General features: G+C 35.5%; 1 protein-coding gene across 8 annotated transcripts in view; it reads left to right on the forward strand.

The window, feature by feature from the left end:
- Positions 1–20,569, forward strand: part of TBCK (TBC1 domain containing kinase) — a 213,167-nt gene that overhangs the window by 109,583 nt on the left and 83,015 nt on the right. For all 8 annotated transcript variants that reach the window (XM_087437764.1, XM_087437761.1, XM_087437765.1 and 5 more), the window contains 2 exons: positions 7,395–7,431; positions 8,399–8,560. In XM_087437764.1, the coding sequence (XP_087293890.1) occupies positions 7,395–7,431; positions 8,399–8,560 (199 nt within the window). The remainder of the gene's footprint in view (positions 1–7,394; positions 7,432–8,398; positions 8,561–20,569) is intronic.

Here is a 20,569-nt window from a genome sequence, read left to right on the forward strand (position 1 = left end):
ACTTGAGGCTGTTTTCCCCAGATCTAAAAAGCTGCAAGACCGAGAGTACTGCTCAGGAAGGAGAGCTGCTCAGGGCTGCTTCTGCCTGTCCTGTGTATTTGTTTATGTGAAACCCTTTCCCATCACTGAGCTTATCCTGACTTAGTAAGCCATCATCAGTCTTCATTGTTGAAACGCATAATGGTCTTTTGAAAATGAGTGGCACAATGGAACAATGCACGTCTTCAATGGAACGTTTTCTTGATTTTTGAAAATTTTCTTTTGTATCCAGCCATGTTGTTCTATACGTAGCTGAGAGGACAAGAGTAAGTCAGACATAGACACAACAAAGATCTTGTAGAATTTGGAAAATAGAAGAAAAAGATTTTATGTAAGAATATTTGAAATATTCTAGTTACTATTAATTGAAATATTATTAGAGAGCGTGTGATGTTTATAAATAAAAAATTCATTTGACAAAAGATTCATGTAGAGTTTATAAGAAATAGTTCCTTTTTTAGTCTTTTTCATTTCTATACATTTACAAGTTTTTGAGCCATAATTTTCTGCTCTTCAAAATCAAGTTAATGAGCCCCCGCCTTTGTTTTTCTTATTGATATTTCTAATTTTGACATTGCCAGACCACATGAAAATACCTCATGAAATGCTAAATATCACTATTCTTTCTTGCTGTTGCTAGGGGGCAGTATTTACTCAGTGGACTCTTAGCAGATGAGAACTAGGCCAAATCAAGCATACATATCTTCATGATCTGGAGAAAATAGTTAAAGCATGTATGATTTCTTTTCATTGGGTTTCAGTTTCGCACTTTAAATCAGGAAATAGCTAATAATATCTCTAAATTAGTAAGACTAATTGTATATATTTTTATATGTGCAATAAAGTATTTCATTATTTAATTGCTATTTTTTAAATTAAAACCTGAACCAGCCTAGTATTCAAAATTATCTTATTTTGCTGCCTTTTTTTATGTATCAGACTGTATTGTGAAGATGTACCAATATCCTAAGAAATTATTTAAGATGAAAATATCAGTTGAATTTTTTAAAGGAAGAAATATAGAAAGAATAAATGACAGGCTTTATAATTTCACAGAATATATTACCTATTTATTTACCTGACTTTAGTCGGTAAGAGGTGACTATTGCTGGTGAGTACCTAGGAGTTGTTATATATTGTATTAAAGAAATTTATTCAACTTGAATTAATTATCACTTTTCAAATATTAGAATATGCTTCATTTCACTTATTTCTAATAACGTTTTTCATAATTATTGTCAAAAATATAGGTATATAATTCAAGATTTCAAGTTTAATTTTTTAAATACTTTCCACTATATATATGTATGTAAACTAAAAAAGATTAACTAGTTTTCTCATTATTTCATATTTATTGAAAACTTCTCAAGGAAGTGTATAATCTCGTAACTATTTGGATCTTTTAATTATGTGCTATCATGTGCCGGGCATTTTCCTAGGCCCTGGGTACATCAATGAAACAACACAAAGTCTCTGGCCTCATTGAACTTATATTCCAGTGGGGTAGACAATAAAGAAGATAACTATGCTATGTGATAGGTTAGGTAGTGGTAAGTACTAAAGGGAAAAACAAAGCTACAGCAGGGACATGGATGTAAGTGCTCAGGTGAAAGAGGAATTGAATTTTTAAATAAGGTAGCTGGGGAAAGCCTCACAGAAAAGGTGACTTTGGAATAAATGCCCTAAGGAACTGAGGGAAAGAGCAGTCAAGCAGAGTAGCAGCAAGTGCTGCAGCCCTGAGGTGGAAGCATGCCAGGGTTGGTGATGGAGCAGCCAGGAGACTGCAGGTCTGGAGCACGAGGAGTCCGGAGACAAAGTCAGAGAGTCACTTGGGGGCCAGATTACAGAGTCTTAACAGCTCATAGCTGGGACGTTTGCTTTGATTGTCAGTGGTGGGAAGCCACTGGATGCTGTTGAGCAGAGGAGTGACATGTTCTGACCTAAACATTTTCTCAAGATCATTCTGGCTGCCATAGTAAGAGAAACCCAAGGAGGGGCAGGGATGGAATCTTGAAGACTAGTCAGGGGCTATTGTAATAATCTAGGTAAGAGAGGATAATGGCTTGAATTAGGAAATTAGCAGTAAGAGTGATGAGAAGTTTTCATATTCTGAATGTATTTTGAAGGTAGAGACAGCAGATTTGCTGGGGATAAATGTACAAGGATAAATGTACAATTATGCCAGAATTTTTTACCTGAGCGATTGGGAGAATACAGTGCCTCTTAGCTGAGATTTGGAAGATTATTCTTAGAGGCATGGATTTTGGAAGAAGCCTCAGGAGCTCAGTTTGGGACCTGTTAGACATACAAGTGGAAATGTCAAGTAGGAACTTGGACATACAAGTTTGGAATTCAGGAGAGAGGTCTGGGATGGAGCTGTAAATATGTGAGTCCTCACACTGTATGTAATCATTTGGAGAAAAATAGGAAAGAGAAAAGGTCCAAGCATTAAACACAGGGCGTGCCAATATTTAAGTCAGGGAGATGAAGAGGAATCAACAAAGGAGTGGAGAAGGAGCAGTCAGAAAGATAAGAAGAAAACTAGATGACTGTCTTGTCTTGGAAGCCAAGTGATGGTGGGGAGTGTTTTGAGCTGGTGAGAGTAGTCAACTATGTCAAACCCAGCTGATTGGTAAAGAAAGGTGGAGAATGAAAATTGGCCATTAGATTTAGCAACATGGAAATCTTCGATGACCAAGATAAGAGCAGTTTTGGTGGTGAGATGGAGGCAAGAACCTATCTGGAGTGGATTCAGAGAATATTTAATGAACATCTACTGCTTTTAATGAACTGTAAGCTCCTTACAGGCTGGAATTATGCTTTGTTCACTGCTGCATCCTATCAGTCAGGCAGAGGGTGAATTCTCCCTTACCCCGCCTTTTGTTCTGTTCAGACCTCGCACAAATCACATGCGGCCCCCTCACATTTGGGAGGGCAATCTGCTTTACACACTCTGCTGATTCACGTGTTGATCTCATCCAGAACACACTCACAGACACACCCAGAATCCTGTTTAACTGAATATCTGGGCACTCGGGTCAGTCAAGTTGGCATATGCAGTTAACCATCACAAGAGCCATTGAGGTGGCCTTTAAATCTACCATTTTGCTATTTTTATCCTATTTGTCCCATCAGTTCTTTGTTCTCTTTTTTCCTGTTTATCTGCCTTCTTTAGAGTCACTGGATATTTTTGGCTGTGATTCTATTTTACCTCCTTTGTTGGCACATTAGCTGTAACTTTCTGTTGTGTTTTCTTGTTGGTTTCTTAAGATTTACACCGTGGTCCTCAAACAAAGGCAGTTTGGCCTCCCGGGGGATTTTCTGGCAATGTCTGGAGACATTTTTGACAAAACTGGGCAAAATGCTGGTTTGTACTGATTTTTCTTTAACTTAATCACAGTCTGCTTTCAAGTAGTATTACACCATTTCACACATAGTACAAATACTTTACAACGTAGACATTTCTTCCTCCCAGCATTTATAGTTGTTCTACATTTTATTTCTGCACATAAGCCCCACAATAAATTATTTTTTTCCTTGAGTCAATTATTTTTAAGATTTTTTTAAATAAAAGATAATTTTTATATTTAACCACATATTTGTAATTCCTCAGTCTCTTCCTTCTTCTGTATAGATCCAGATTTCCATCTGATATCATTTTGTGTCTGCCTCGAGGACTTCGTTCAGCATTTCTTGTAGTGCAGGAATGTTGGTGGTGAATTCTTTCAGCTTCTATGTTTGTGAAAAAGTCTTTATTTTACCTTTATCTTTGAAAGGTATTTTTGCTGGGCATACAATTCTAAGTTGATAGGTTTTTTGTTTTTTTTTTTTAATGCTTTAAAACTGTTGTCCCACTGTCATTTGTTGTGCACTGTTTTTTGACAAGAAAACATTCTTGTCAGTTCATTTCTTCTCAATTCAATTCATTCTTCTCAATTCTTCCTAATGCTCTTATATAATGTGTCTTTTTTCTCTGGCTACAGTGTAAGATTTTTCTCTTTACCACTGATTTCGAGAAGTTTGAGTATGATGTGCCTTGGTGTAGTTTTCCTCATAATTCTTATGCTTTGGGTTCTTGAGCTTATTGGATCTATTAGTTTATAGTTTTCATCAAATTTGGAAAATGTTCAGCTGTTACTTCTTTAAATAGTTTTTCTGTCCTCCCTCATCTTCACTCTCTCCTTTGAAGTCTCCAATAACATATATATTCAGCTGCTTGAAGTTATTCACTGATGCTTAGCACATGTTTTTTTTCCTTTTTTCTTTCTTGTCTTTGTTTCATTTTGGATACTTTCTATTGCTGTGTTTTCAAGCTCACCAGTCTCGTCTTCTGCAATGTCTGATCTGCTCTTAATCCCATCCAGTGTTGTTTTGTCTCAAACATTGTATTTCTTATGTCTAGAAGTTTGATTTGGTTCTTTTTTTGTATCTGCTATGTCTCTACTTAACACGTTCAATCATTCCTTACCTTTTTTAACATATGCAATGCAGATATAAAAAATATTTTAATGTCCTTCCCTGCTATTATAAACATTTATGTCAGTTCTTTGTCCGTTTTGATTGAATGATTTTTCTTTGCATTATGAGTCATTCTTTCCCTGCTACTTTGCACTACTGGTGTTTCTTATTGGATTCCAGTTATCGTGAATTTTACCTAGTTGGATGTTGGATGTTTTTATATTCTTGTAAATATTCTTGAGCTTTATTTGAGGATGCAGCTAAGTAACACTCAAGGCTTGCTTTTAAGGTTTATTAAGTGAGACCAGGGCAGCATAACTTGGGAGCATAATTTTGCCCCATTACTAAGTACTCAGTACCTTGTTTATTATAGGGCTGTATTTTTTTTCATCCTGGCTAGTGATAAGATGAACTATTCCTGGCTTTGTGTGAGCCTAGCAAGTTTTCCCTCTGATCCTTTCCAGTGGTTCCTTCCCCACTTTGTGTAGTTTCCTCTTATACATGCCCTTTCAGTATGTGGGAAAAGGAATTACTAGCTGTTGGTGAAGTAATTTAGATAAGATTTCTAATGACAAACAGTTGGCTTTGATCAAAGGATAGAGGGTAATATAATTTATGTCATGTCCTTAAAATAAAGAAAGTTAACATCAGTCTTAGCAGTATATTTTCAAATACCGTGTCTTCTCAGGCAAGGGAAACAAAAGAAAAAATAAACAAATGGGACTACGTCAGACTAAAAAGCTTCTGCACAGCAAGGGAAACCATCAACAAAACAAAAAGACAACCCTCCAACTGGGAGAAAATATTTGCAAATCATTTATCCAACAAGGGTTAATTTCCAAAATATACAGAAAACTCATACAACTCAACAACAAAAAAATGAACAACCTGATCAAAAAATGGGCAGAGGATCTGAACAGACATTTTTCCAGAGAAGGTATATAGATGGCCAACAGGCGCATGAAAAGATGTTCAGCATCACAAGTTATTAGGGAAATGCAAATCAAAGCTACAATAAGATGTCACCTCACACCCGTCAGAATGATTATAATTAACAAGACAAGAAATAACAAGTGTTGGAGAGGATGTGGAGAAAAGGGAACCCTCATTCACTGCTGGTGGGAGTGCAGACTGGTGCAGCCACTATGGAAAACAGTATGGAGATTCCTTAAAAAAGTAGAAATCCCATATGATCTAGCTATCTCACTACTGGGTATTTATCCAGATAAAGAACATGAAATCAACAACTCAGAAAGATTTATGCATCCTTACGTTCATCGCAGCATTATTCACAATAGCCAAGAGATGGAAGCAACCCAAGTGCCCATCAATGGATGAATGGATAGAGAAGATATGGAATGGAAAACTACTCAGCCGTAAAAACAGACAAAATCATGCCATTTGTGACAAGATGGATGGACCTTGAGGGTATTATACTAAGCGAAATAAGTCAGAGAAAGACAAATACCATATGATTTCACTTATATGTGGAAGAAAAACAAATACATAGATAAGAAGAATAGATTAGTGGTTACCAGAGGAGAAGGGGGTGGGGGAAGTGGGGAATAAAGGGGTGCATGTGTATGGTGACAGATAAAAACTAGACTTTCAGTGGTGAACACGATGCAGTCTATACAGAAACTGAAATATAATGATGGACACCTGAAGTTTATACAATGTTATAAGCTAATATGACCTCAATAAAATAATTTTAAAAAAGCAAGTTGCATGATAGTGATGAAACTAATTTCTGCAGACTTTATTTTTAAATGTAAACTAGGCTTAAGAGTTCAGATTTTATATTTTATTGTTTTCTACAATTTGTGCTCGTTACAGTGAAGTCACACACCTTTGTATTCCTCAGTTTTCCCATTTGTAATGTCACTTGAAAGAACTGTCTGTCAGTATGATGATCTTGTGGAGAGCAGGGGGCTTTATTTCACATACAGTACTTCGATTTTAATGTACTATATAATACTTAGAGATTTTGACCGGCATTTTGGTAGCATAAATACTCAGTGTGTGCAATGCAAAGACATGCAACTCCACTCATAAATTCATAATTGATAGATGCTGTAAACATATTTATTTAAACCCTAGGGTAGTACAAAAATCTTTGTCTAATAGTAGCCCGCATTGATGCAAAAAGTAAAATGAAATTAGAGCTCTTTCAGATTGTTCTATAAATTATTATTGATTTTTGATACTTGCTGTTGACAAAGATTTTACTCTACTTTGAGATATTAAGAATGATTTCTCTCGTCCAAAAGCTCACAAAATTAATTGAAAGTGTACGTGTGTGTGTTTTTTTTTCATTCCTAGGCAATAAACTTAGGAAAATAAATTTGTCACTCAGCTAAAGAACCAAATTATTTCATTCCTAGATCTTATTACTTTGTGTGTTACGAAGCTTCGTATTAATTTAGAAAGTGGTAATGAAAAGCATATGCTTCATAACACCTTTTTATGAGACATTTGAACATTTTTCAAATATCATCTCATCAGTGTGCAAAAATACTCAGTAAGGTAACTCAGCACTGATGAGGACTGTTAAAATCTCAGCAATATTTTGTACAACCTGAGCAATACACCCTTGAATCAGCATGCTAGTATTGTGTTTGGATTAGGCATTGTTTTGAGTGTGTCCTTTGATGAAAGGAAGACATTCTCTGGAATAATCCTTAGCAAAAGGGTTCTCTGCATCATTTGTAATAGATATCATTATTTAATAAAGTATTTGTGATAATTATAATTATCTACATTCTCTTTTATTTTAATCAATGGAGTAGACCAAAACATGGAGCATTTTACCATTCAGTTTATTGGTAATCACTCTAATTATCTCTTTTGTTTCCTCTTTATCCATCCCCCGCACCCCTTTCTTTTTCTGCTCATAGCTCTATGCCATCCCTTGGTTTCTCACCATGTTTACTCGTAAGTATCATTTTCCCCTTTCTTTGAATATTGTATTAGCGAAAGGACAGCTCCATTCTTCCCAGTATTTATAATTGCAATAATATTAAGTAGATTCAATTATATAAATATCTTTATGTGATACTAATGTAATACATTTGGGTAGAAAAAATTTCAATTGTTCTGATTGCTGGATATCAAAAAGAGTTGTATAGGATGAAAACCTATTTTACATGTCGTGACATCATAAAATCTCTACCCTCTATTGAAAAAGAAATTAACATTAACTGTAGTATTTACGTAAAGCTTTGGAAGGCAACTTTTACAACCAAATAGGAAATTTTTAGAGATCCTCTAATACTTCATTATTTCCTAAACTAGAATTCCTCTAGAAATTAAGCAAATTATGTGAATGTGTAGTACTTTTATCAGTTACAGACATTAATACACTGGACATCCTACTTAAATATGTACATATAATAAATGGAATACAATATTTGAAGTAAAGCTGTATACCTTGGCCTGAAAAGATATCTACAGTATTGTGAAATTAAAAAAAGAAATTGCAAAAAATAGAAAATTGCTAATCAGACTTTTTGTTAGGAATTTAATAAAGCAATTATTTAGAGTACATAATAGAAATGTAATGATACTGAATCTAAAACAATACTAAAGTTCATCTAGGTAAATAAACTAGTGAGAATAATGTATGTGGAAAATTCTAAGAAGGAATATAATGAATGGAACAACTATACCAGATTGATAATGGAGGTTAGAAAATGTCATCTCTTCGAGCAATCTGATTATCACTTTTTAAGATGCCTTAGGAGTCAATAGATCTACAAAGCCAAATAAACAGTTTATAAAAAGTTTTACCTATGATCATAAGGTGATTGTCATATGTCTAGTAAAGCAGCTTGTTATTGTTTTAATTTTTGTTATTTTATTTTTTATTTTAACTTATTTTTTTACTTTTGTCATTTTACAGATGTATTTCCACTGCACAAAATTTTCCACCTCTGGGATACCTTACTACTTGGGAATTCCTCTTTCCCATTCTGTATTGGAGTAGCAATTCTTCAGCAGCTGCGGGACCGGCTTTTGGCTAATGGCTTTAATGAGTGCATCCTTCTCTTCTCTGATTTACCAGGTATAGATGGAATCACTAAATCAAATTTAATTATAAGATAATGAGGCATTCTTATAGCAATTTACAAAAATAATCATCTGAGCCTTCAGAATCTCTTCTGCTTGAGCCTCATCATCCCTCTCTGGATTCTCTGTCTGTACGCTGCCTCTTCTGTGGCCCAGCATTGTAGATACAAAACTGGCTCATACTAGCTCACTGTGGGCTTGTTTTCATGTCAGTGATGCCACCAAAAGGGTGAAAGAGCTGGGGGAATGACATATTTGCCTTTTTGCTTAGAACAGGCCTCTTTATCTTCAGCTGATAGAGAGTAAATAAAGGCCATTGGGAAGGTGTTTGAGAATCTATGTTTATACAAAGATGTAATTCACATGGAACCCTGCTCTATCCTATCCATAGCTGTTTGCTAACAATTTGACAGTTTGAGGAAAGAAAACACTCTCCAGGGAAATGCCACATCATCCAATGCAGGATAGTAAATTAAGCTACATATTATATTCGCAGGTGAGAAGTTTATAAATCTAGGAGTTGAATTCTTAAGTGTAGGAATATGGACTACAACTGTCGTCTAAGCTTTGATGCTGTAGTTGAAAAGATCAAAGTAACGTGGTTACCTAGGATATAACAATCTGTGGGAGAAGAAAGTTAAACTACATTTTTGGAGAAACCAAAATGTTTTTCAGGTAGAAAATTCTACTTTCTTCAAACAGCATTTCATTGGCTCCAACCTTTTTGCTGAGTTTATTGCTATTCTCCGTATTTTCAGGCAGGCACAAGTGACTGTTGATGATAAACGTACTTAAAATTATCCCTGAGGTAGATTTGCCTGAAAACCAAAGAAAGAGAGAAAAAAAGGTGCCTTAAGATTGTATATTTATTAAGCACTCCTTGGAGGAATAATAAACCTGATGCCTACCCTGATTTTTATTTTTAGTGAATGATCTGCATCTGGTACTGCACCATCTCTCTTTGTTGAAAATCTTCATCCTTTTTGGGAAAATGATAACAAAAATGATTGGATTTATTTAAAACTTCTGCTTCTCAGTTCCCCCAAAATTAAAAGTATCATCATCAGCTTTCTAATTTTATTAAAGTAAATTATTTCTTATATGAACAAATAGTAGTTTAGTTCTTATATTATTTTTTTCTGGGAGATTCTTTATGAAAATCAAGTTACCGGTCTTTTTTTTTTCCCTTCTGGTGTTGAGCAGTAACAAAGAAGCTAGTTTCACAAACTAGGAATACCGTCTGTACCCAGAGATGTTTTCCTGTCATTCACAACTTGCCAAAGTTAAACAGAGGATGATTGATTAGGATTAAAAGAATTTTTTTGGTCAGTTCTAAAAAAATATATTAGGAATGCTGATTGTGCATTTTCAATCAAGCAGATTTAATGCCGTTCCAATTCCGTACATAAATGCGCCAGTTAAACACTGGTGAAGAAATCTGTTTTCTGTTGTGTAGGCTATTAGTGGTAACTCTGCTTGTCATTAAAATAAAATTATTATTTCTGAAATCAGCAAGTAAGAATATATATTTGTTAGAACTGACTCTTGAAAAGGTAAACGTTTTAAAGTAGGATGCCTTCTGTTGATGGGGATTGCCTTAATCCTCGCTGCTGTTATTCTGGCCCGTCACTTGCTTGGTCACTGTATATGATTCCTGTTGTGGAAGAAAAAAGTTTGAGAAAACTGTCACTGGAAGAAAAAAAAAGAAAGGGTTTAAATGCAGACTTTGCCCTAAAGTACACTGTGTTTTGTTTTATTTTTAATCTAAGTGCACTTATTTAGGATGTCTTTCCTAAACAGATCTAAAAAGATATCTTTTTTCATCATATTGAGCCCCCATCATGTTGAGATACTTGATGCTTGAAGGAAGTGGGAGTGGTCATGAGAAGTCCTAAGAAGTGAACCCAAGTTAATACGCACACAGACACCTGTGTGCCTTTTCAGAGCAAGTGCATCCACCTCTCACTGCCTGTGTAAATCAGGAAACTCTCAGTCTGGCTCTGCTGCTGGACAAGTGGCCTGTAGAGGGAGATAGATGTGAGTTCACATCCCAGCTCTGGCACACAGGACCTGTGTGAACATGGGCAAGTTTTTAATCTCACTGGAAAGAGAATCCTATACATTATGAAAGTGTCAGTAAAAATGGAGATAATAATATCTGCTTTAGTGTAACGGTGAGCACTAAAGATAATATACATAATGCACCTGACACGAAACTCGGTACCAAGTATGCATAACTATTTTTTTAAGGGCATGTAGTATTTAATATTTTAAATATGTAAAGAACGTGTAACATTTAATCTTTGTAAGTTCCCTCTCATTTCTTCCTCTTCTTCTTCACTTTCTACTAACCCTTTGATTCGTGGAGAACACAGCAGAAAGACATATTATTTTTGCCAAAAATTGTTCCCTCTTCTGTTCCCTTGCAATAGATGATATAGTGTGATGTTACATTCCAAGGAAATACAAGTGGTACTAAAAGTTCTTGGCATGTATTGGTATGTGTGTCATTTTAGTACCACGGGAAATAACAGTGAGAGCGGTACGTTTGGCATTTCTCAAACAATCTGAAAATAGTGGCAGGGTATTTTGGAAGAAATATGGGATTTTTCATAGCACCACTCAATACTGTATGTTGGCCACTGGTATTAAGAGAACGGTTTCCAAGGTTACCGTCCTTTCAGCCTGATTACAGGATGAGGTCTGTCAGCCTTCAGCCTGCTCTCTCCAATATTATTATGCTATAATGTCCATCTGGCTGCTTTTAAAAAAAAATTCTTTTGAGGATACATCCAAGCATTTTTCAAGATGAATATGATAATCTGAATAAAACCAAAATGGTAATGATTTTAGAGTGGATTTGTAATAGCTGAGATGTTTACATGCTGTTTTGTTCTGTTGGTATATTTTCTTTGTACAGTTGAAAATTAATTCAACATATGTCATTATACATGGCTGAAATAAATTCTTAGAGTGCATATCTTTGTATCCCTGAGCATCTTCATAGATAGGAATATTTAGAAGCAGAAAAGAAGTTTTTCTTAGAGAACCGGTAGAAAGAAATTGGGAAAATGGTGTGGAAGAACACTTAATTTAGTCTCAGAGAGTAAAATAGTTACTTTAACATTAAGAGAAAGAAATATGTATGTATAAACTATTTTAGAAGGAAATACTGAGTATGCTGAAGGGACTTCAGCATATGAAAAATTTCAAATCCTATTTGCAGAAAGAAATGGAACGTTTGGCTGAAAAATATTAGTTGCATGATGTATGTTTTGTTACAGAAGGTTAATTGAAAGGAAAAGTTTTAAATAAAATTTTAAAAGATTTCAGCATTACCAACATCCTTTGCGATAGGATTCTTTTTCAACACATACAGGAAAAATACTGTTATGTAGCACTTCACTGGTTCCCCAAAATATTGTGTTAGTACCTTAAGTAGCTAGGAAAGGTACTTATCTATTCTGACTTAAAGCACTTTTGTAATGCAGGTTCTCATTATATAGCATAGCATGGAATATTTCATGAAAGCAATACATTTTTTGAGCAACACAGTTATGTGCCAGGTTGCCTAAGATCTATGATAAGAAATCCAGGCCATTTTTTTCAGATAACATACAAGTATGTTGGGACTGAAACAAAATGAGTCAAGTTATAAAAACTAAGAAATAGAGCAAAGTACTAAAATATGCAAATTCTTTAAAGCCAAGGCTTGTTATTTTCCTGTTTATCCCCAAGATGAAATTGGATGTTGATGAGGATGAGAAAGTGAGGAGAAAATTCATTTCAATTTGTGAAATTTCATAGATTTTTAAAGTACTTTGGATGATCACTGGCATGGGAAAGGGAGAAAGAAGGACAATGAGAAGTGATCTGGGTTTTCAATGAACATTTTCTTGCTTTCATTTAGGGATAAATATAAATGAAATAGGGTTACCATAACATGTATGTGGAATCCTCCAATTGTAAACAGTGGCTCAGATTTTTAAAAACTATAAAACTTGAGCCAAGTATAACTGATTGTATCTAGTAAGCTACTAATTTGTGACCACTTTATTAAATAAATAGTTACAATGGTGATGAGTGCTACAGACAGCAATAGGAATTTATAACAGGGATGCGACCAAGTATGGGAGAGTTACAGACCTTCCTTAAGTGAGTGATGTTGAAGGTAATATCTGAAATTAATGAAGTGACACTGGGGAGTGGGAAGTAGAGAGAGGAGAATCTTCTAGACAGGAAGAAAATGCTCAAAAACCTCAAAGAACTAAAGGATTTGGAGTGTACTTACAGCAAAAGGGAAGGTGGCTAGAAAAGAGAATGGAGAGCTGGACAAAGAATGATCCTGCAGGGTCTTGTCAGCACATCAGGGATATTCTAGAAATATATTTGTAGAGATATTTTCTTTCTTTTCAGTGTTTTTCAAAGAATGAAAAGTATCCTTGAAAATAACATCAGATACCAAAATACGAATGCTATATATTTTTTGAGCATTCTGATTTTTACATTCCTTTCAAGGAGCTCTATCATGAGCAAAACAAAAGATTCTTAACATAAGTGCTCCCAGTAGTTATCTATCATTCCTTTTTTCTGGCTTTTAGCCCAATACAGGATGGAGAGCTGATTTGGTCAAAGAGTAGAGCAATGGTAGTACACAGTTGTTCAGTGAGGTTTTGTATTGTCAGCCCTCTGAGATTTGATACCACTTTACCTGAAGCTGAGAAACCATTAATTATTCACATTTCGTGCTTGTAGCTACATGATGTTAATCATGTCTATTTCTAAGTGCATCTTCATGGAATTGCAAAAAGACAATCATAGTGGAATTTAAACATGGATATTTTAACTATGGTCCTCCTCTGCCCTGCCACACCCATAAAAATTACATATTAACGTTGAGATTTAGATGGAATATTAAATTCTTATGAGTTTAAAATTGGTTAAGGATAGATGAAAGAATAGTTAATTTGTTTTCATTGACATGATTGTATAGTCACTGAAATAAAAATTGTGAAAATTTGTTTTCAAAATCTCATTAGGTTGTATCAGCCTTGTTTGTGGGGAAAATACTGCATTATTTTATGGAAAGGGGGGAAATCTGAACAGATGTTAGAATATATGACTTCCAAGCTGAAAATAAATATTCATGAAAAACGCAAAGCCAGTAGAATGACTGGCAAAGACTCCAATTGTGAGATGATTCTAGGAAGCTGGAAGAATTCCCATAACACTAATCTAGTTGTTGATCTTGAAGCCACTAATTTTGCAAGATGTAAGTAGCTTATAAGGTTAACAGAAAAGTTTCTTGTGTGTTGGGAACTATAATGAAAAATAAGGTCAGGGTTGATCAGAATGTTTTGCTTACCTTGAAAATTAAGAGTAGATTGTAGCACTAATACATCTTAAACCTGGTCTCAAGGTGTCAGGAGTCTAATGGGAAGGCTCTTCTCTGTAGGAGGGCTGCTTATTTTATGATTGACAGGTTTCGGCTCTCTCAATTTTTTGAGCAGTCCAAAAATTATCTTATAGTTTAGATCAGTTACTGAATGTATTTTGTTCCAAGACACCAATGATGAAATTTGTTTATATTTGTTTTACTGTTGAGTGTTTATATGTGCCTGGGTTTGCAGAACACTTACAGTAGAACCTTTTTCAGTCTTGAAGTATATTAAAAGTAATCAAGCTCAGAGACCTTTAAAAGTCAGAAACTATGTTTAAAATTTCCCCACAAGTACTGCTGATGGATAGAGCAGAGTGTGAGGACCAAAATATATCATACTTACAAGTGACATTTAACACACATTGTTCCATACGTGCTTTGTATGTTAATAATATAACAGTACTCATGGGTCCTATTTCTTCCCCCTCCTCTACCTAGCCTTCTGTGTCTATACAAAAATGAAAGTAACTGATGTGCTGCCTGTCTTAAATGATGATCTTCAATAGAATGGAAAATAACTTCTTACCACATGTCCCCTTGAAGTCTGCTGAGTCAAAACAAAATAAAAAAACAAACTAATACACTAGATTAGACAGAAAGAAGAGGAATAATTTGCCAGTGTGCTTATAGGCTGGTTATTCAGCATTATATAACATAGAGGAAATAACTAGAATTTTCTTTTAATGGAAGAAAGTACATTTAATTATTTTTAAAAATTCAAACCATTTCCATCCTTCAATACAAACATTTATCAATCATATGAAAAATGCTTATTGAACTTGAGCACAAGGTTCTAGTTGCCAAAAAAATCAGACTCCTGTTTTGTTTCTGAGTCACCGTTAAGTATAAAAGACAAAGAGAAAATGATGGCTGCTACTGACCTGGTGCTAAATCTTCCAAGCGGCCACATTGTTCTTTTTCTGAAGTGTGCTGTGTGCCATTATCAACACCAGCTACTTTGCATCATAGTATCTACTTACTCAGCTGCTAGATGATAAAGACAATTATGTTAAGAAGAGAAAACAGTTTAAGTACCCATATATCAGTAATGCTTATTGCATTTCCTATGTATTTCTCTCTTCATTGTAGACATTAAGCAGCAGAGATGATAGATGCTTAGCAAAATGTGCCAGTAATCGGATGCACATATTGTGGATTTGAAAGGCTGAGTGAATTCAAGTAGAAGCCCAGTAACATATTGTACCATCCTTTCCCCCTTAGACTGCATAACCACGATTGTTCATTCAACAAATATGTATTGACTTCCTACTAGAAATGTGTGTGTGTGTGTATATGATTAATAATTAATTTTATTACAGTTTCTCATTTCTTTGTACTACTGCAGAGCATTCATGCATAATTATTTAAAGGTAATCCAATGGTACCCTGTAACTGTGGCTGACCCTTCTAACTTGGGTTATCTTAATTACGTGTAGTGTTACCTCCTGGTTCCAGTAAGTTACTTGACTGGCTTGTCCATTAGTTCTTTAATTCAGTGAAGGAATTCAACTTCCCTCTCAGGACTGCTCTGTAGAATCAATAGGATTTGGAATCCAGTGGAATGTTAGGTGTGTGGATGTATTCCTCTACCTTAACTGAGGTAGGGGGTGGGAGCAAGTCAGGGAATGGGTGAGTGGGATGCTGCTGGGAAAGACAGCAAAGTTTTAGATATGTGCTGAAGATGTTTATGGGGCACCCAGAGTGAGAGGCTGAGGCACTATTAGAGATTTTGAGTGGTAGAATGATGAGTATAATTTGAAGATTAGTCAGAGACTAAAATTTTCTGCACTATCCTTGTTTTTGTCTCCCCTGTTATCCTTGGGTTTCCCTTGAGACCCTTTCTTAAATAGGGTCTGAGACATGCAGTTCTTTCCGTTGTAATCCCCTCTTATTACACAGGAGCCCTGTTGATGTGAAGGGAAGGTGTAGGGAAGGGAAAGTGTTGTGTATTCCTGTCATCGGGTCTCAGTCTTTTATTGAGCCTGTGCCCCTGGGCTGTGACCTTCACAAGTGTTTCCTAGTTCCCTTTGGTGGGACTGGAAGGCTAGAGGGGGCTGGAGTGAGTATTTTCCTTCCCCCAGTCATTTAGGCCCTGGCAAAATAGTTTCCCTTGAGGGCAGGCCTTGTTAAGGAGAACAGACTCTCTGGGCATATTTTAAAGTGGCTACTTTCCCACTCTCGCTGCTGGAAGCACAAGGGGATTTTTTGTGATCTTCATGATGTTTGAAGCATGACTTGAACTAAGAATGTGAAGAGGAGCACATAACAAGGACAAATCATCCAAAAATATTACATAGATTAATAATGGTGTCAGTAAGACTAAACCCCAATAAATGTGGGCTTATAAAAAATACCATGTTTAGAACAAAAAGGCAAGGCAGGGGTAGACTTACTATTGGGCAAACATTCAATTATATTTATCACTGAGACTCACCAATTTTGCTGTAGTATTTTTGAGCTGCAAAGCACCTCAAGTGGATGAACTGGTTGTCAGGAAATCTTGGCCACTTCCTATGAGACGTTAGAATAAGTAAGTTTATTCTTTCAACACATGTTTAGTAAGCACAATTATATGCCAGACACAGTGCTGTGCACTGGGACCATAGAGATAAGACATAGTACCAGCCCAGTAGAAGGATGGGGAGAAAGCATTGGAGGAATTGACAGTAGCAGAAGGATGACATAGAGGTGTGCGACTGCATGACTGTCTCAGTGTATGAAGGATGCTAATAGAGGGACTGGAGGGCAGGTGAGAGAGAAGGATACTGGAGCAGAGGGCTGGGGTAACAGCGCTGATGGGGGCAATAAATACTGGTGAATAGAGGCCTGATTATGGGGACCTTGCATGCCCTGCTGAGGAATTTGGACTTTATTCTATATGCAATTGGAAGGTTTTAAACAGAAAAATGACATGATCAGATTTATATTTTAGAAAAATGATTCTGGATGTAGTATGGAAAACGGATTGGACACTTGTAAAATGCCGTGATTCTAAGCAATGGAAAGAGAGCAGCTGGCCAGGGACAAGTTCAAGAATATGATAAAAGTACCCATTGAATTTAGATCTTTACCCAAATAATTTACATGGCACAGTCCCAAGAGAACTTTCAGCTACTCTCTTTCTAACTCCTGTAAAATCTTAGTAAGTTGGTCTCTCACTGCAGATTTCTTGTGTTTTAGAATCCTCTTCATCTAGTAATAACATTCTATCCATATATTCCTTGGACTACAGATGATACTCATTACAAACACTCTTAAAATGTGGACCGGTAACTTACTCAAGATTATTGGGTCTTTCTTTGGAAGACCTTGAATCTGTGCTTATCTACCACTATAATATACTTCATCTCAGTACGTTAAATGGTGATAGAGGTGCTGTAAGCCTGAAGATGTCAAGGAGTACTGTGCTTGTAATTTACCTTGTAGAGACTGCTTCAAAATATGCATATTTTATTCCGTTCGCCTTGTTTTCTGTTAGTAAGATAAGCAACTTTATAGTTTTTTGTCTGTTCGGCAGTGTAAGTTCCATTGTATTGTTGGGATGTTTTAATGTCATAGAACATCAATACCTAGAATACTTCTCACTTTCTTTTTTTTTTTTTTATAATTTTATTTACTTATTTTTTTTTCCCCCAAAGCCCCAGTAGATAGTTGTGTGTCATAGCTGCACATCCTTCTAGTTTCTGTTTGTGGGACGTGGCCTCAACATGGCCAGAGAAGCGGTGCGTCGGTGCGCACCCGAGATCCGAACCGGGCCGCCAGCAGCAGAGTGCGCGCACTTAACTGCCATGCCACGGGGCCAGCCCTCACTTTCTTTTTATAAATAAATTCTTTGTGTCAAAAAATATTCATTGTTGAGACAGGTAGAGTCACAGGTTGCAGATCACCCTTATGGTTTTGAATGTTAATGAAATTATTCAAATGTTCAGAAGTTTTTAATAGTATAATAAATGATGCTGGGTCATTGAACAATTAATATATAACCCCAAACCTCGCCTCTCCATTCTAATCCAACTGAAAATTTCACACACACAGGAGAAAACTTTACAGGAAAAGAAGATGCACAGACCTTGTACTTTCACTTTTTATTTATTTCTCTCAATATTTAAACATTTTTAATTGAAATTGTATTTATATTATTTCATATTATATTAATATGCTTTTATATTGTGAAGCTTTCTTATGAAGTGCATATACATTTAAGGTTGTTATGTTGTCTTGATGGGTTGAGCCTTTTATCATTGTAAAATGTGGCTCTTTATCTCAGTAACTCTCCTTGTCTTGGAGACTGCTTTGCGTGATGTTAATGTAATCACATGAGCTTTCTCACACTTAGTCCTTATATGGTATTCTTTCTATATGCTTTTTCCAACCTATCTGTGACTTTACATTTAAATATTTAAATTTAAAAATATTTTAAATATATGTTTATATTCTGTTACTTTAAATTTAAATATTGGATATTTAAAATATATCACTTTCAGACATATAGTTGTCTAGACATATAGACATATAATTTAGACATATAGTTGTTTCTTGCCCTGTTTAACCAGTCTGGTATTTACTCCTTTTTAAATAGAGTGTTTAGTCCATTTACCTTTAAAGATTTTATTTATTTATTTTTTCCCCCCAAAGCCCCAGTAGATAGTTGTGTGTCATAGCTGCACATCCTTCTAGTTGCTGCATGTGGGACGCGGCCTCAGCATGGCCGGAGAAGCAGCGCGTCGGTGCGAGCCCGGGATCCGAACCCGGGTCGCCAGCAGTGGAGCGCGCTCACTCAACCACTAAGCCACGGGGCCGGCCCTCCATTTACCTTTAATATGATTATTCATTTGGTTGGGTTTATTTCTCATTGTCACACCTGCTCTGTGTTTCTCTTCCTTTTCTGACCTCATTAGGTTAATGAAATATTTTTAACATTTTATCTTAATACCTTTGTTGACTTTTAGTTTTGCCTTTTGAATTACTTTTGGGTATTGCTCTAGGGACTGTGATCTACGTCCTTAACTTATCTCAGTTTACGTAGAGGTAACACAGTACAGGCGTACTCCGCATAAGGACATTTCGGTCAACAACAGACCACGTATATGATGATGGTCACATAACGTGAGTACCATACAGCCTAGGTGTGCAATAGGCTATACCGTCTAGGTTTGTGTAAGTACACTCTGTGATATTCATACAATGACAAAATCACCTAATGACACATTTCTCAGAATGTATAAGTGACACATGACTGCAATTTTATGGAAAATGTAAGCACTTTGCAAAAGTGTGATTCCATTTACCTTCCATATCTTGTGGCATTGTTGCTGTATATTTTACATCTACTTTTGTAATAAACTCCACAGTATAGTGTTGTTATTTTGGCTTTAAATAGCTAGTTGCCTTTTAAACATATTAAGAGAAGCAAAAAGATAATCTTTTGTATTTACCACCATATTTTTCCATTATCAGTGTTCTTCATTCCTTCCTGTAGATTTGTGTTTTGTCTTTATTTTTGCTATTTAGCAGATTGACTGTGTTGTTCTCCAGGGTAATTCTCTTGGTATTTACCTTACTTTTAAGACCTTTTAGTAAAATTTCACTTCAGATAATGTACTTTTCTGTTGTAATATTTCAATTTAGTCCTTTTTTATTGCTTGCATTTCTCTGTCCATTCACTTTGACTATATTTTCCTTTAAGTTCTTGGACATATTTATAGTAATTACCTTAAGGTCCTTGTCTGCTAATTCCAATTCTGGATCATCTTGTGGGTCTATTTATGTCGACTTCTTTTTCTCTTGATGATAGGTCACATTTTTCTGCTTTGCATGTCTAGTTATTGTTAATTATATAGTGGATATTGATAAAGATACATTGTAAGGAGTCTGGATTTTATCCTCTTTCTTTAAAGAGTGTTGAGTTTTGTTCTGCCAGACAGCTAAATAATTGGTGGGTCCTTTTGTCCAGGTGAATTTGGTTTTATTCTTTGTTAAAGTGGGTCTCTTAATTTTTTACTTAGTCCAAGAATGTGATGTGTCTAGGTTCTTAACTAAATACCCAAGGTGCTCCATGGAATCTCTTGCTCTGACTGGACCAAACTCCAACATCTCTCAGCAATTACTCATCTTAATGATCCCTCAGCACTTAATACTATACCTTGACTATAGTAAGAACTCACTTTTAGTTCAATTTAATTAAATAAACAGTAGGGTGGCCTTTATGGACACATTGGTATAGAGAAATAATATTTAGACCTAAACCTAAGTTTGTGCATTGTTAACTCTCATATGGTAAGGTTCATTTCGAAAGCTAGATTGTGAATTGAAAATTTGGGCAATGTAGATAATCTCTAGTTATAACAAACTTTGAATCCCTTTTGGAATTTACAAAGCTTTTTAAATTTTTTATCTTGTATAAATATCACAACTATGTTAGGTAGATTTTCTTATCTCCATTTTAGTCTTGAAATAACTGAGACACAGTGATGTTGTGGAATGTTCATTATTATATGTTAGTAACTAGCATTTGGAGCCCAAATCCAGTACTTTTTACCATACGGGGGAACATGTTATTTGCTT

Source organism: Ceratotherium simum, chromosome 12 (genome assembly GCF_057802395.1).
Source record: "Ceratotherium simum simum isolate JZ-2026a chromosome 12, ASM5780239v1, whole genome shotgun sequence".
NCBI classification, from domain to species: Eukaryota; Metazoa; Chordata; class Mammalia; order Perissodactyla; family Rhinocerotidae; genus Ceratotherium; species Ceratotherium simum.